Source organism: Piliocolobus tephrosceles, chromosome 7, assembly GCF_002776525.5.
Source record: "Piliocolobus tephrosceles isolate RC106 chromosome 7, ASM277652v3, whole genome shotgun sequence".
Taxonomy (NCBI): Eukaryota; Metazoa; Chordata; class Mammalia; order Primates; family Cercopithecidae; genus Piliocolobus; species Piliocolobus tephrosceles.
The window spans coordinates 102,988,301-103,005,738 of NC_045440.1; the positions used below are offsets into that span (position 1 = coordinate 102,988,301).

A 17,438-nucleotide genomic window follows, 5' to 3' on the forward strand; every position below is an offset into this window, starting at 1 on the left:
GTGTGGTGGATCAGAAAGAAAGGAAGACACTGGGAAGCAGTAGGCAGAAGGCAGGCTGGGAAACCACACAGTCCTGGGTTTGAATCCCAGGACCATTTATCCTGAGCAAGTTCACCTCTCAGAGCTTTGGGTAGCATCTACTTTTAACGGATGTGACAGGGACTAATGACTATACCTGTAGAGAGCCTGAGATAAAACAGGCATTCAATATTATCTGAATCCATTGTATTTACGGTTTTTGTACTGGGAAAACAGGGATGACATTAACTAATGCAGAGACTCCAGAAGAAGCTGGCTTGGGGTAAGAAAAATGATCATCTTGGTTTCAGATGTGTTGATTTCAGATGCTTATAGGATTTTCAGGCTGAGATGTCTAGTGGGCAGGCAAAAACACAGATTTGCATATTGGGAGTAATGTGGGGGCCGGAAATCAATTTCTGGGAGTGACTGGGTGATAGGCAGTACCTAAAGGTATGAGGTGAATTAGATATCCAAGAGAAGAAAAGAAGATGAATTTCTAAGTTGATCAAGGTAGGAAGGATCGGATAGAGACGAAAAGAAAACAGTAGATATTCTGGATGTAACTTTTTCCTACTGTATAGTTTTTGAAAAACATCTTAGGGAAATCACTACTCCTGAGTATCTTTGGAAACTCAGCCAGAACAAACTGTAAACACATAGAAGACTCTAGACCAGGGCACCTAGCAGACATTCAGAAGTCAGTGCCAACTTGCTGGTATCTGTTCAACTGTGCCCTGGAGTACTGGGAAGGTGAGCAAAATAAGCAAGAAGTCAAAATACCTGCATTACACATTTTATAAATCAGACATTCACCTGCATTGACTTTTTTTCTTTATAAAAATTCCTTAATGGAGGGTAGAGATAACTCTGAAAATTACTACCTGCTGCTTTAAGCTTCAGTGTTCAAGGTTACCTCTGTGTGATCTGCACCAAATGGAGAGATTACACATTTGAGTCCTGGTTCATCAAGGCATTTAACAAAGTATGTTCTGATATTCTTGTAGATAGTATCTTATACAGTATAGTTTAAAAGTGATTTTAGATGCATTTTCTTACTTAAGAAACATGGACTAGATGACAGTAGAGTCTGGCTGAATGACCCCATGCATTTGGGAAGTGTCTAGTGATTCACTGCAGTATGTCGACCATGAACTTGTCCTGTTCAACATATTTAGTAATGACCTGGACAAACATGTAGAATGCACGCTCACCACATCTATGGATGACATAAAGCTACCAGGGATACTTAATATGTTAGATGACAGCATCACAATTTTTTAAAAAGTGATTTCAACAAGCCGGACTAGGCCAATATCAACAAGACTTAATTTGCTTGGGATAAAAGTAAAGTCCTGTCTTTGGGTTCAAAAAGTCAACTGTATATCAAGTCATATGATAAAGACCTGGGGGATGTGGTTGACCACAAGTTCAATATAACTAACAGTCTGAACTCATTAAGAAAAAGCTAACTCAATCTTTTACTTTATTAATGGAAGCATAGGGAGGTAATAGCTGGTTAGACCACATTTGGAATACTGTGTGTAATTCCGGCTGCCAGATTTTTAAAACGGAACATAACACGCTAGAGTGTTCACATAGGGTAACTGTGGTGATGGGTGTGGAAATTGCATTTACTGAAGGAATGATTCAAGGAACCAGAAATGTGTGGCCTGGATAAGGGAACACTTAGGAAGGATGTTGGAGCTGCCTTCAAATAATTGTTGCGTTGCTGTATTTGAGGGGAAATAAACAGTCTGTGATGTCCCAGATGGCAAAACAAAGATGAATGAATGGATGCTACAGAGTAATAGTTTTCAGACTGATACAAGAGAAAATTTCTCATAGCCACCACTGGATAAGTCATGACTATTACACTGGGAGCACCTTCTGGGGTGAGATGTCATGGAAGGGATTCTTGCATTAGGTAAATGGGGAGATTGGAAAATCTCTTCTAACCTGTGCTTTGATGAACTTTCAGGCAGCTTCAGGGCAAGACTTCAGAGGACAGACAAGTGGCCTGAGCCTGGTGTAGGAAAAACAGGACTGGACCACACGGGAGCAGATTTAGGCTCCAGCTTGCTCCTGCTTAGTTGTAAGTCACCTAGCTGATTCCTCTTTAAGCTTCAAATTTCTCATCAGTAAATAAACATAAAAATTATCACCCTATCTTAGAATTTTTGCAGTGATCAAAGGTTTTATCTTCCCTTTACTGCATTTATTGGTTACTCAAGTCCTTGAAGGCAGGAATTATGCCTTATTTAGGGCAAAGGGCTTGGCACCTGATAGGTCCTCAGTAAAACTTTGAACAATGAATAAAAGAATGGAGACTGTGCCTGTGAAAACACTTGGTAAATGGCACAGAGCTGTAGAAACATGAAGGACTGTCATTCTCTCCTCCCCACAAAACAATCCATTTGCGAAGAAACAGCAGTGACAATGACCCGACTATGAACGTCTGCTAAGAGTCAAAGATCATGAGAATTTAATGGATCTTTTCAGAAGGGAATTTACCTGCAAAGGGATCATTTTAATTCACTTTCTGGGGTTCAAACTACTCATTCTTTGCAGTTCAATGGCTCAGCAAGTACTTTTCATAATGCAATGACTTCCCATGACTCATAAGATAAAAACCAAAATTCCTGATAGGACCCATGGGGCCTTTCCAGGTTTGGTCTCTCATTGCCTCACCAGCCCCCTCTCCTACCCTCTGTCATCTGGTGCTACAGCCGCACTGGCATTTAGTTCCCTAAAAGGACCACGTGCCCTCTGAACACTGAAGCTTCAAACATATTGCTCCTTCTACCTAGAAAGATTCCCTACTCTCTTGTCTAGGGAGAGCCTGTTCACCTTGAAGACACAGAGGCAAGGTCTCTCCATCAGAGACACCCTCCTTGACCTCTCAAACTTGTCTGCTGTACAACCACATAGCACAGCTGTACCTTTCCTGCATAGCTCCTCGTAGTGCTTATAATACAACTACCCATGAGATTACTTATTATCTATCTCCTCCACATGTAAACTTGAGGGCAGAGGCTGTGCTCCATTTTTGTTCAGTATATTTTACATGGTGCCAGTACCAAGTTATAATGTCTGGCATACATTAGGAACTCAGTGTTTGTCGACTGAATGAATGAAGCAGGCTTCTCAATGTTGTTGGTAGTTAAGTGGTAACTACTATGTTTTCTTTGTTCCTTGTTTTGACTTTTTCAAAATAACATTGCCTAATTCTGACAAAAATAGTTTCTGAGTATCAGAAATTAAAATCCTATACACTATGACAGGAGTCTGAACTATTTTCCTGGTAGGATCAAAATTATGACTTAAAATTATCGGTGTAAACTTACTTTTATGACTTTATTTATTGAGCACCTAAAGACTTTCTGTCCTAAAGTCAGGCTACCACCAACTATCAAATCATGTGCACGAGCACCAGGTGCCACCTTCAGGTCTCTGGTTGAATAACCATGAGATGTCTTCTGACCAGGTGTGAGCCAAGGATCCAACCTCCGAAAGCCTGCAGCAACTTTACAATCAGTATTCTGCAGCCTACATGTGAGCAGGTCTTCTCAATAACTGTTGGTCCAAAGAATACTCTGTGAGATTATACAACTCCTCTGTGCATATTTCCTCATGCAATCCTTCAAAATTCTACAACATGAGACTGTCTTATCTACACAACGGAAGCAGAGGGCTTGACTGAAAAAAGTTAAAGGAGTTTTCTTCCTTGCAGCATAATGGGCGTTTTATAGTGTTTTGATTTTGCTTGTTTAGGTCAGCTTTGAAATTCACAGACCAAGGGCTGAGGAAGGTTCCTGGAAGACAAACTCCCTCCTCCAGAAGGACTGCTCCTTCCTTTCATCAGAGGACACAGCTCCCTTTGCTCCTCAGTGATTTATATGCCCTGGGATATTACTGAGGAGATGTCGGTGAGGGTCTGAAACAAATCTTCCTCCAGAGTAGGAAGTAAACCATGGTCTGCAGGACATATGGCACACAGCTCCTAAAAGATTAATGGGAACATGAGATTGCTGGGTCCTCAGACCACGATGATAAGGGTGTTGGAAAGAGCATCTCCTCTTAGCTTTGAAGTATCCCTGACTACAAAGTTTTGAGGAAATTTAGAGTGAATGGGAATCCCCAAAATAAGGTTTGACAGGAAGAATGTCTATCGTTAAGAATTCCTAACTCAAATATAAGCAGGATTTCAAAAATCTTTAAACCCAGACAGGGGAGTTCAGGGACCCCTGAGAAGCTTGCAATATTTATTTTGTAAATTAATGAGACTGGGAGCATCTTCTGAGGCTGCATAGATCCCGTGGGTTTTCACTGTTCAGCCCCTGAGCACAGCTGACAGAAAGCACACCCCTGAGTAGTTTGTGGCCACTACAAATGCAGGTCTCCAGGGTGAGTGTGGCCCTCCAGGCCACTCAGCCATCCCTTCCTCTGTCTCCAGCCAGGTCCTTCACCAGTTTCCACAGCTACTGCTCTTCCCAGACCCCTCCCTTTTTCCTTCTCTCCCTTAGCAGATCAGTGATTCCACACTTCACAAATACACTTCACAGGGGCTTTCATGAAATCTTGAGAGATGAGAAAGAATGTGCCAGGAGGACTGGGAAAGAGGGGTGGCAAGGAGTTTCATGTAAGGAAATAGCATGCATTGTGCTCAGAGCACTGGCTTTGCAGTCTGGCAAATCTGGATAAAATTCCAGGCCTGTTGCTTCCACTACATGCAAATTAGACCGAGGTACTCCTGGAGGTCTTAGTTTCTACTTCTCCCTCCGTGGAGATGATAGTCCCTAACTTGTATGGCTGTTGTCAAGGTTAGATGAGAATGAATGTAAAGTGCTTAGAACAATGCCTCGTATGGAGTAAGTGATTATTCAATGATAACCATTATTATTACTGCAAATGCATTTTTTTTTTTTTTTTTTTTTTTTTGAGACAGAGTCTCGCTCTGTCGCCCAGGCTGGAGTGCAGTGCCCGGATCTCAGCTCACTGCAAGCTCTGCCTCCCGGGTTCACGCCATTCTCCTGCCTCAGCCTCCCGAATAGCTGGGACTACAGGCGCCTGCCACCTCGCCTGGCTAGTTTTTTGTATTTTTTAGTAGAGACGGGGTTTCACCATGTTAGCCAGGATGGTCTCGATCTCCTGACCTTGTGATCCACCCATCTCGGCCTCCCAAAGTGCTGGGATTACAGGCTTGAGCCACCGCGCCCGGCCTGCAAATGCATTTATAACTTTAATATGTGGTTTGTAACCATTACAGTAGCCTACCTCAGAAGCTTGTTGCGAAGACCAAATGAACTAATAAATGTGAAAGACATTTTTTAAAAAGTATGGCACAATATTATTCGCTCATAAAAACAAATGAAGTTCTGATCCATGCTAAAACATGAACGAACCTTGAGAACCTTATGCTAGGTGAAATAAGCCAGACACAAAAGGATACATATTTTATGATTCTACTTATCTGAGATGCTCAGAGCAGGCAAATTCGTGGAGACAGAGACAAAGAAGAAGAGAGCTACCAGGGGTTGGAGGAGGGGAGAATGGGAATTACTGCTTACTGGGTACAGAGTTTCTGTTTGTAATGATAAAGAAGTTTCAGAAATAGTGGTGATGGTTATACAACACTGTAAGTATATTTAATGCCACTAAATTACACACTAACAAATGGTAAATTTTAAGTCCAGAAGAAAGGAAATGCTAAGTTCTTATCCTATTTTCAACAAAATTAGTATCACTAACATCCAGACGAAGACAGAAACAAATTAAGACATTTTATCTGCTCAGGTTTTTAAACCTACTTCTATTTTTGGCGTTTTATGTAATAAAACTTCCATTTGTGGGGTTTTATGTAATAAAAATTAGTAATTTTAAAATACACATATTTATCCTAGTAATACACAAAAGAGGATTTGTATTATGACTTTGCAAAAATCTGTACAGCTGAACTATGTTCTATCTAAATAAGCCTAACAATTTGATTTCCATTTTGACCTTGGATTAGATCCAAGATGGGCCTGCTTTTACTAAGTGCTCCTCTTTGGTCAATGGTTTTATAGTCTACTTTGCAGATACATACTTGAGTTTGAGAATTTATAACTTAATGAGGATGTAAAAATGGATTCACATGCTCTTTCACACAAAGAAAAGATGTTCAGCATCTAGAACATTATGTTTAAAAATAGGCAACCAACGAAACCTCAGAAAAGGACATTTTTCTTTGGGTCTTGGCAGGAACACACGGCTCACTGACCTGCGTTCCCTGACTGTTGATGTCGATGGCATCACTCCACTCAGTTGTTACTTCATCCAGCAGTTCAACTCTCAAAAGGAGGCTCGGAAGTAAGTCTTTGGTCTTGCAGTCTGGATAACTGGAAATCTGATGATACAGCTCATGATGAATTGAGCACTCGGAGGGAATTTTTTTGCAATAAACCTCAAACTTTGGAATATCTGAAATTTAAAAAAAGGCATATCAGAATTAGCCCTTAAAGACAGAGACCTGGGGGACAGTAAACATAATGTGGCAAAAGAAACTTCTCAAAAATAGATGATTAATACATCTATTTAAATATTTTTTCCACAGGATCACAGGTAACTACTAAATCAAAAAACCCCAGAAAAAAAATACACATTTAGTATTATCTAAATTTGACAGTATAAAACATACCTTTAATGTTTTCCTTTATAAGCACTGTTATTGGACATCTGTTGTGGATAATTACTCGAGGACTAGGGTCTTCTGAGAGGGTTAAGTAAGTCACTCCAAGGTGTTCTTGATATGTCAGCACTATAGCCCTAGAACAGAATCAAGTCAAATGACAGAAATGTTTAGGGAAAAAAATGAATGCTTTCTCTCCTGGAACATGTTTATTTAGATTTGCAACATTCAGAACTTGAAAATATCTCTTTTATAACTCAGGGGAGATTTCTTTTCTGACAATAGTAACATATCTATAATATTCCTAAAATGTGAAAAAATACTTAAAGGCAAACAAAATAATTCTATCATCCAGAGAGAACTATAGCTAACCTTGTGCTAATATTTCCTGTTGTTCTTTTTCCCCCCGATGCATATGTGTGTTAAACTCCTTAGCCAGGCAGGGTACTTTCTTCTTTCTTAAAAGTGCTTGGTAGTCTGTGCATGGTGGCTCACGCCTATAATCCCAGCACTTTAGGAGCCAAGGGAGGAGGATTGCCTGAGCCCAGGCGTTCAAGACCAGCTTCAGCAAAAGGGCAAAACCCCATCTCTACAGCAAAATACAAAAATTAGCCAGGTGTGGTGGTGCACACTTGTGGTCCCAGTTACTTGGAAGGCTAAGGTGGGAGGAGGATGGCTGGAGCCTGGGAGGTTGGCTTAAGCCTGGGAGGTTGAGGATGCAGTGAGCCGTGATTGTGCCACTGCACTCGAGCCTGGGCAACAGAGCAAGACCCTGTATCAAAAAAAAAAAAAAAAAAAAAAAGAGCTGACCTGCTTTTCAAAGGACTACTAGAGAATTTGGGTGCTTGCTCTTTTTTCTAAAGGTAGGTGGGCTGATGTTTGCTGTCAATTTCCATAAGCCCATCACACCTTAAAAAATGTACATTTTGATTAGCAGGAGCAAAGCTGTATTATTTGGAGTTAGAAAACCAACTGTGTGAGTACAGGTTGCCTTCTGTGATGAAGAGAGAGAAATTTTCCTATTTAGATTACAGACTACCACAAAGAATATTTCATTGAAGCAGGAAAAAAAAAATTACTCTGAAGCCTAAATTACATGGAATGATTGTCAAAATTAATCAAAGAAATCAGATAATTTGCCAAATGTGGCCCTCAGCTGACTAAAAGGGGTCAATAATGCTCTAAAAAGCTTCCATTTGCCATCCATCTTATTTGCCAGTGTGAGTACTTCCTAAAGATTGTATTTGTGTGAAATGTCAAAGTGAATGGTCCATTAGCATTTGGTAAAAGCACATTAATACCACCATCTAATGTGTGCTATTGGTTGAATTGAGGGAAGGAAACAGATGAGGAGATGGAACAGCACGAAATAAATTCATTTTCAGAGTACGGTTCTTGGATAAACAGCAAAGTTCCTTTCCCAGCCTCATTTTAAAAGAGCTATGCGAGCCAACCTCAGGTAATTTATTTTTGATAGCCAAGAAGGCTGGGGCCAGGACTCACGTATGGTACTTTCTGTCCTATATCTAGCTTAGTATTTATAGATAAGATTAAATTATACTGTAATTATCAGATTTTTAAGCTTAATTTCCAAATTAAGTTTAGTTTCAAATTTTGTTTTTTAAAAAATGTTGTGTTTATAGACATAAGTTCATATAACTTTCAAAAACACCCTTAAACTCACTATGCTTAACATCTCCAACCAGAATGTAAGGATAACCACTCCTCTACAGTGTAAGAGATGACAAATGTTTGTAAAATCAAGGATTTTGTGAATACTGTGAAAGAAGGAGGGATGTGTGAAGAACAGAACCTGGCCATTATGAATAACTTATTTAAAATATTACTATTATAAATCTCTCTTGTCTTTTAAAATGTTACATCAAAAGAGTTAGCATTGCTAAAATCTCAAAGCCTATAAATTCATGATCATGAAAATAAGGTACTTCTCATAAGGGCACAATATGTTTTCTTTTGCAGCTGTTAAATATACTATAAATAAGTTATTCTTGAGAGCTGCAGAAGGGACATTTTACATGCAAAACAACCACATAATAGAAGTCCAGTATGAACAAACCATTATACATCTCTGGCTTGATTCTGTGGTTGTTATTTGCATAACTGGTAATCGGTCATCGGAGCAACTTGCGTGCAGGAACAACCACAGAACAGAGTCTTCTGTGACTTGTGTTTATCTAACTTATCTCTCTTAATGACTTTTTGAGAAAAATTCCATTTTGAAGTAAAAGTAAAATATGGGAAAAGAAAAAGGTTTTCCAACTTGACTTGCTCATATTTTAAACCTTATTTCTTATAATTTTATGGAGGCTAAGAACTCGTAACAGGTAATTTTTCCATTATGATATGATCTTTTCATACAATGCTATTTGTATGATCATACATATGATCTTTTCATATAATGACATTCTGTGGTACAAGTACCATCATTTCCCCCCCAGCATAAGCTTCATAAGGGGAAAAATCTCTTAAGTAGTATGCTGGGACAAGCCATATGTGATCACAACACTTGACTCACTGTATACAATATCTAAAAGTCATTAAAAATAAAGCCTAGTATTACATATGGGGAGCACTACAACCATTCTATCTCTCTTGGCATCTAGATGAACAGCTAGACTGACAAGCAAAGAAGAAAGACATTTATACAAACATAAAATACCTGGTACAGAATCCATTTTCCCGGAAATTCCCAAGGGGTACTGCCACACTCTGTCTGGGAAACTCTGGTCTAACTATAGCTGGCAGGCTCCAGCACTGTGAGCTGTCAGCACCTGGGGCAGGAGAAAAGCCCAGCATGATCTGTTTCTGAAGCAGGGATGCATCCAGCACTGACTGACTGATGGCAGGCATCAAGTCCCAGCAAGGAAGGGAGCTGGATTTCATAGCAGGCTGCTCTCCACCTGGGCAAATGCTAAAAGTAGCACTGTCTGGAACATGAAAATACTAAAAAAAAAAAAAATGCAGAGAGCACATTAGCTACAGTAACACAGCAGAATTAGACTTTTTAAAGCATATCTTCTTTTCCTTTCTTTTTTTTGAGACAGTCTCACTCTATCACGCAGGCTGGAGTACAGTGGCACCATCTCGGCTCACTGCAGCCTCTGCCTCCCGGGTTCAAGCAATTCTCATGCCTCAGTCTCCCAAGTAGCAGGACGACAGGCACACGCCACCACGCCCGGCTAATTTTTGTATTTTTAGTAGAGATGGGGTTTCACTATGTTGGCCAGGCTGGTCTCAAACTCCTGACCTCAAGTGATCCACCCACATCAGCCTCCCAAAGTGCTGGGATTATAGGTGTGAGCCACCATGCCTGGCCCCGTAAAGCACATCTTCTAAGACACCATCTATAACTATGTATTTTCAGAAAAAGGCTGGGTTGGGGACATGGGAATATTATGAATCCTGTTTCCATGAGAATGTCCTAATGAAATAATTAGAAGCAGTGAGAACACCATGGATGCTCAAGTCCATTATACAAAATGGCATAGTATTTGTACATAACTGTGCCATCCTTCAGTATAATTTAAGTAATCTCTGTATTACTTGTAATACTTGATAACATGTAAATGGTATGTAAACAATTGTTATATTGTATTTTAAAATGTGTATTTTAAAATAGTAGTATTGTTAGTTTATTTTTTTCCTGAATATTTTTGGTCCATGTTTGGTGGAATCCATAGCTATGGAACCTACGGAGACAGAGGGCTGACTTTAGCACAATGCATTATAAGCTTAAAAGTATAAGACTTTTATCCTATTTGATTAATCTAATATATTTTTTAGGAGCTGAAAGTAGGAGGTAAAAGGGCAGACAAAGGTAAAGAAAAATAATACTTTCCTATAAGACAGTTTCAATAGCATAGAACAATAGCATACCACTTAACATTTTCTGTTTTTAAGTTCTCTTAAAACCTCTCCTTATGGCCGGGTGCCAATGGCTCATGTCTGTAATCCTAGCAATTTGGGAGGCTGAGACAGGTGGATCATGAGGTCAGGAGTTTGAGACCAGCCTGGCCAACATGGTGAAACCCCATTTCTACTAAAAATACAAAAATTAGAGGGAGTGATGGTGGACACCTGTAATCCCAGCTACTCATGAGGATGAGGCAGGAGAATCGCTTGAACCCAGGAGGCAGAGGTTGAAGTGAGCTGAAATCGTGCCATTATACTCCAGCCTGGGTGGCAGGGTGAGACTCCATCTCAAAAACAAACAAACAAACAAACAAACAAACAAACAAACAAACAAAAAACTGATTCCTGGGCAAGATGACTGAATAGGAACAGCTCCGGTCTGCAGCTCCTAGCGAGATCAACACAGAAGGTGGGTGGTTTCTGCATTTCCAACTTAGGTACGTGGCTCATCTCACTGGGACTGGTTAGATAGTGGGTACAGCCCAAGGAGGGTGAGCAGAAGCAGGGTGGGGAGTTGCCTCACCTGGGAAGTGCAAGGGATCTGGGAACTCCCTCCCCTAGCCAAGGGAAGCCATAAGGGACTATGCCATGAGGGACAGTGCTATCTAGCCCAGATACTATGCTTTTCCCAGGGTCTTCGCAACCCACAGACCAGGAGATTCCCTCCGGTGCCTATACCACAAGGGCCCTGGGTTTCAAGCACAAAACTGGGCAGCCGTTTGGGCAGATACCGAGCTAGCTGCAGGAGTTTCATTTTGTACACCAGTGGCGCCTGGAACACCAGCGAGACAGAATCATTCACTCCTCTGGAAAGGGGGCTGAAGCCATGGAGCCAAGTGGTCTTACTCAGCGGATCCCACCTCCACAGAGCCCAGCAAGCTGAGATCTGCTGGCCTGAAATTCTCACTGCTAGCACAGCAGTCTGGAGTTGACCTGGGATGCACGAGCTTGGTGGGGGGAGGGGAATCCACCATTACTGAGGATTGAATAGGCTGTTTCCCCTCACAGTGTAAACAAAGCCTCCAGGAAGTTGGGACTGGGAAGAGCCCACCACAGCCCCGCAAAGCCACTGTAGCCAGACTGCCTCTCTAGATTCCTCCTCACTGGGCAGGGCATCTCTGAAAGAAAGGCAGCAGCCCTAGTCAGCGGCTTATAGATCAAACTCCCATCTCCCCGGGACACAGCATCTGTGCAGGGTGGCTGTGGGCGTAGCTTCGGCAGACTTAAACATTACTGCCTGCCAGCTCTGAAGAGAGCAATGGATCTCCCAGCACAGTGATCAAGCTCTGTTAAGGGGCAGACTGCCTCCTCAAGTGGGTCCTCGACCCCTGAGCCTCCTGACGCGGAGACACCTCCCAGCAGGGGTCAACAGACACCTCATACAGGAGAGCTCCAACTGGCATCTGGTGGGTGCCCCTCTGGGATAAAGCTTCCAGAGGAAGGAACAGGCAGAAATCTTTGCTGTTCTGCAGCCTCTGCTGGTGATACCCAGGCAAAACAGGGTCTGGGGTGGACGCCCAGCAAACTCTAGCAGAACTGCAGAAGAGGGGCCTGATTATTAGAAGGAAAACTAACAAACAGAAAGCAATAGCATCAACATCAACAAATAGGACAACCACGCAAAAACTCCATCTGAAAGTCACCAGCATCAAAGACCAAAGGTAGATAAATCCATGAAGAGGAGGAAAAACCAGCACAAAAAGGCTGAAAATTGCAAAAACCAGAGGATTTCTCCTCCAAAGGATCACAACTCCTCACCAGCAAGGGAACAAAACTGGATGGAGAATGAGTTTGACAAATTGACAGAAGTAGGCTGCAGAAGGTGATAATAATAAACTCCTCTGAGCTAAAGGATCATGCTCTAACCCAATGCAAGGAAGTTAAGAACCTTGATGAAAGGTTAGATGAATTGCTAACTAGAATAACCAATTTAGAGAAGAACATAAATGACCCGATGAAGCTGAAAAACACAGCACGAGAACTGTGAGAAGCATACACAAGTATCAACAGCCGAATTGATCAGGTGGAAGAAAGGATATCAGAGATTGAAGATCACCTTAATGAAATAAAGCATGAAGACAAGATTAGAGAAAAAAGAATGAAAGGAACAAACAAAGTCTCAAAGAAATATGGGACTATGTGAAAAGACCAAACCTACATTTGATTGGTGTACCCGAAAGTCACGTGGGAGAATGGAACCAAGTTGGAAAACACACTTCAGGATATTATCCAGGAGAACTTCCCCAACCCAGCAAGACAGGCTGACATTCAAATTCAGGAAATACAGAGAACACCACAAAGATACTCCTCAAGAAGAGCAACCCCAAGACACATTATCGTCAGATTCACCAAGGTTGAAATGAAGGAAAAAATGTTAAGGGCAGCCAGATGGAAAGATCAGGTTACCCACAAAGGGGAGCCCATCAGACTAACAGCAGATCTCTCTGCAGAAACCCTACAAACCAGAAGAGAGTGGGGGCCAGTATTCAACATTCTCAAAGAAAATGTTTCAATCCAGAATTTTATATCCAGCCAAACTAAGCTTCATAAGTGACTGAGAAATAAAATCCTTTACAGACGAGCAAATGCTGAGGGAGTTTTTCACTACCAGGCCTGCCTTACAAGAGCTCCTGAAGGAAGCACTAAATATGGAAAGGAAAAAACAGTACCAGTCACTGCAAAAACAAACTGAAATGTAAAGACCATCAACACTACGAAAAAACTGCACCAACTAATGGGCAAAATAACCAGCTAGCATCATAACGACAGGATCAAATTCACACATAACAATATTAACTTTAAATGTAAATGGGCTAAATGCCCCAATTAAAAGGCACAGAGAATGAGTTGGATAAATAGTCAAACTGGATGAAGAGTCAAGACCCATCAGTGTGCTGTATTCAGGAGACCCATCTCATGTGCAAAGACACACATAGGCTCAAAATAAAGGGATGGAGGAATATTTACCAAGCAAATGGACAAAAAAAAAAAAAAAAAAAAAAAGAAAAGCAGGGGTTGCAATCCTACTCTCTGATAAAATAGACTTTAAACCAACAAAGATCAAAAAAGACAAGGGCATTACATAATGGTAAAGGGATCAATGTAAGTAGAGCTAACTATCCTAAATATATATGTACCCAATACAAGAGCACCCAGATTCATAAACCAACTTCTTAGAGACCTACAAAGAGACTTAGACTCCCACACAATAATAGTGGGAGACTTTAACACCTACTGTCAATATTAGACAGATTAATGAGACAGAAAGTTGACAAGGACATTCAGGATTTGACCTCAGCTCTGGACCAAGTAGACCTAATAGACATCTATAGCACTCTCTACCTCAAATCAACAGAATATACATTCTTCTCAGCATCACCTAGCACTTATTCTAAAATTGACCACATAATTGGAAGGAAAACACTCAACAAATACAAAGGAACAGAAATCATAACAAACAGTCTCTCAGACCACAGTGCAATCAAATTAGAACTCAGCATTAAGAAACTCACTAAAATCCACACAACAACATGGAAATTGAAGGACCTGCTCCTGAATGACTACTGGGTAACTAACGAAATTAAGGCAGAAATAAATGAGTTCTTTGAAACCAGTGAGAACAAAGACACAACATACCAGAATCTGAGACACAGCTAAAGCAGTGTTTAGAGGGATATTTATAGCACCAAATGCCCACAGGAAGAAGTGGAAAAGATCTAAAATTGACACCCTAGCATCAGTTAATAGAACTAGAGAAGCAAGAGCAAACAAATTCAAAAGCTAGCAGAAGACAAGAAATAACTAAGATCAGAGTAGAACTGAAGGAGATAAAGACACAAAAAACCCTTAAAAAAAAAAAATCAATGAAACCAGGAGCTGTTTTTTTTAAAAGATTAACAAAATAGATAAGACTGCTAGCCAGACTAATAAAGAAAGAGAGAAGAATCAAATAGACAAAATAAAAAACGATAAAGGGGAGATCACCACTGATCCCACAGAAATACAAACTACCATCAGAGAATACTATAAACACCTCTATGCAAATAAACTAGAAAATCTAGAAGAAATGGATGAATACATGGGCACATACACTCTCCTAAGACTAAACCAGGAAGACATCAAATCCCTGAATAGATCACTAACAAGTTCTGAAATAGAGACAGTAATTAATAGCCTATCAACAAAAAATGCCCAGGACCCTATGTATTCACAGTCAAATTCTACCAGAGGTACAAGGAGGAGGCAGTATCATTCCTTCTGAAACTATTCCAAAAAACAGAAAAAGAGGGACTCCTACCTAACTCATTTCATGAGGCCAGCATCATCCTGATACCAAAACCTGGCAGAGACATCACAAAAAAAGAAAATTTGAGGCCAATATCCCCGATGAACATTGATGCGAAAATCCTCAATAAAGTACTGGTGAACTGAATCCAGCAGCACATTAAAAGTCTTATCCACCAAGATCAAGTCAGCTTCATCCCTGTGAGGCAAGACTGGTTCAACACACACAAATCAATAAATGCAATCCATCACATAAAAAGAACCGATGACCAAAACCACATGATTATCTCAATAGATGCAAAAAAGGCCTTTGATAAAATTCAACACCCTTCATGCTAAAAACACTCAATAAACTAGGTATTGGTGGAACATATCTCAAAATAATAAGAGCTATTCATGACAAACCCACAGCCAGTACCATACTGAATGGGCAAAAGCTGGAAGCGTTCCCTTTGAAAACCATCACAAGACAAGGATGCCCCCTCTCAGCACTCCTATTCAATATAGTATTGGAAGTTCTGGCTAGGGCAATCAGGAAAGAGAAAGAAATAAAGGGTATTCAAATAGGAAAAGAGGAAGTCAAATTGTCTCTGTTTGCAGATGGCATGATTGTATATTTAGAAAACCCCATCGTCTCAGCCCAAATCTCCTTAAGCTGATAAGCAACTTCAGCAAAGTCTCAGGATACAAAATCAATGTGCAAAAATCAGAAGCATTCCTATACGCCATTAACAGACAAACAGAGAGCCAAATCATGAGTGAACTCCCATTCACAATTGCTACAAAGAGAATAAAATACCTAAGAATCCAACTTACAAGGGATCTGAAGAACCTCTTCAAGGAGAACTACATGCCACTGCTCAACAAAATAAAAGAGGACATATACAAATGGAAAAACATTCCATGCTTATGCATAGGAAGATTCAATATTGTGAAAATGGCCATACTGCCCAAAGTAATTTATAGATTCAATGCTATACCCATTAAGCTACCACTGACTTTCATCACAGAATTAGAAAAAACTACTTTAAACTTCATATGGAACCAAAAAAGAGCCTGCATTGCCAAGACAATCCTAAGTAAAAAGAACAAAGCTGGGGGCATCACGCTGACCTCAAACTATACTGCAAGGCTACAGTAACCAAAACAGCATGGTACTGGTACCAAAACAGATGTATAGAACAATGGAACAGAACAGAGACCTCAGAAATAACACCACACATCTACAACCATTTGATCTTTGACCATCTGATCTTTAACAAGCAAAGGGGAAAGGATTCCCTATTTAATAAATGGTATTGGGAAAACTCGCTAGCCATATGCAGAAAACTGAAACTGGATCCCTTTCTTACACCTTATATAAAAATTAACTCAAGATGGATTAAAGATTTAAACTAAGACCTAAAACCATAAAAACCCTGGAAGAAAACCTAGGCAATACCATTCAGGACATAGGCATGGGCAAAGACTTCATGACTAAAACACCAAAAGCAATGGCAACAAAAGCCAAAATTGACAAATGGGATCTAATTAAACTAAAGAGCATCTGCACAGCAAAAGAAACTATCATCAGAGTGAACAGGCAACCTAAAGAATGACAGAATATTCTTGCAATATATCCATCTGACAAAGTGCTAATATCCAGAATCTACAAGGAACATAAACAAATCTACAAGAAAAAACCAGCCCCATCAGAAAGTGGGCAAAGGATATGAACAGACACTTCTCAAAAGAAGACATTTACGTGGTCAACAAACATGAATAAAAGCTTATCATCACTGGTCATTAGAGAAATGCAAATCAAAACCACTATGAGATACCATCTCACATCAGTTAGAATGGCAATCATTAAAAAGTCAGGAAACAACAGATGCTGGAGAGGATGTGGAGAAATAGGAATGCTTTTACATTGTTGGTGGGAGTGTAAATTAGTTCAACCATTGGAACACACTGTGGCAATTCCTCAAGGATCTAGAACTAGAAAAACCATTTGATTCAGCAATCCCATTACTGGGTATATACCCAAAGGATTATAAATCATTCTACTATAAAGACACATGCACATGTGTGTTTATTGCAGCACTATTCACAATAGCAAAGACTTGGAACCAACCTAAATGCCCATCAGTGAGAGACTGGATAAAGAAAATGTGGCACATACATAGCACAGAACACTATGCAGCCATAAAAGAGAATGAGTTCATGTCCTTTGCAGGGATATAGATGAAGCTGAAAACTATCATTCTCAGCAAACTAACACAGGAACAGAAAACGAAACACCACATGTTCTTGCTCATAAGTGGGAGTTGAACAATCAGAACACATGGGCACAGGGAGGGGGACATAACACCCCAGGGTCTGTCAGGGAGCGGGGGGAAAGGGAAGGGAGAAATACTTAATGTAGATGTCGGGTTGATGGGTGCAGCAAACCACCATGGCACATGTATACCTATGTAACAAACCTGCATGTTCTACACATGTATCCCAGAACTTAAAGTATAATTAAAAAAAAAAAAAAAAAAAAAAAAAAAAA

The 17,438-nt window shown here is 40.3% G+C and overlaps 1 protein-coding gene across 1 annotated transcript in view; it reads right to left on the reverse strand.

The window, feature by feature from the left end:
• Window positions 1-17,438, reverse strand: part of LOC113224949 (vacuolar protein sorting-associated protein 13B-like) — a 753,925-nt gene that overhangs the window by 35,907 nt on the left and 700,580 nt on the right. Inside the window, exons 41-43 of the mRNA XM_026454950.2 lie at window positions 9,369-9,652; window positions 6,698-6,825; window positions 6,281-6,480 (exon numbers count right to left, since the gene is read on the reverse strand). Of these exons, the coding sequence (XP_026310735.2) occupies window positions 6,281-6,480; window positions 6,698-6,825; window positions 9,369-9,652 (612 nt within the window). The remainder of the gene's footprint in view (window positions 1-6,280; window positions 6,481-6,697; window positions 6,826-9,368; window positions 9,653-17,438) is intronic.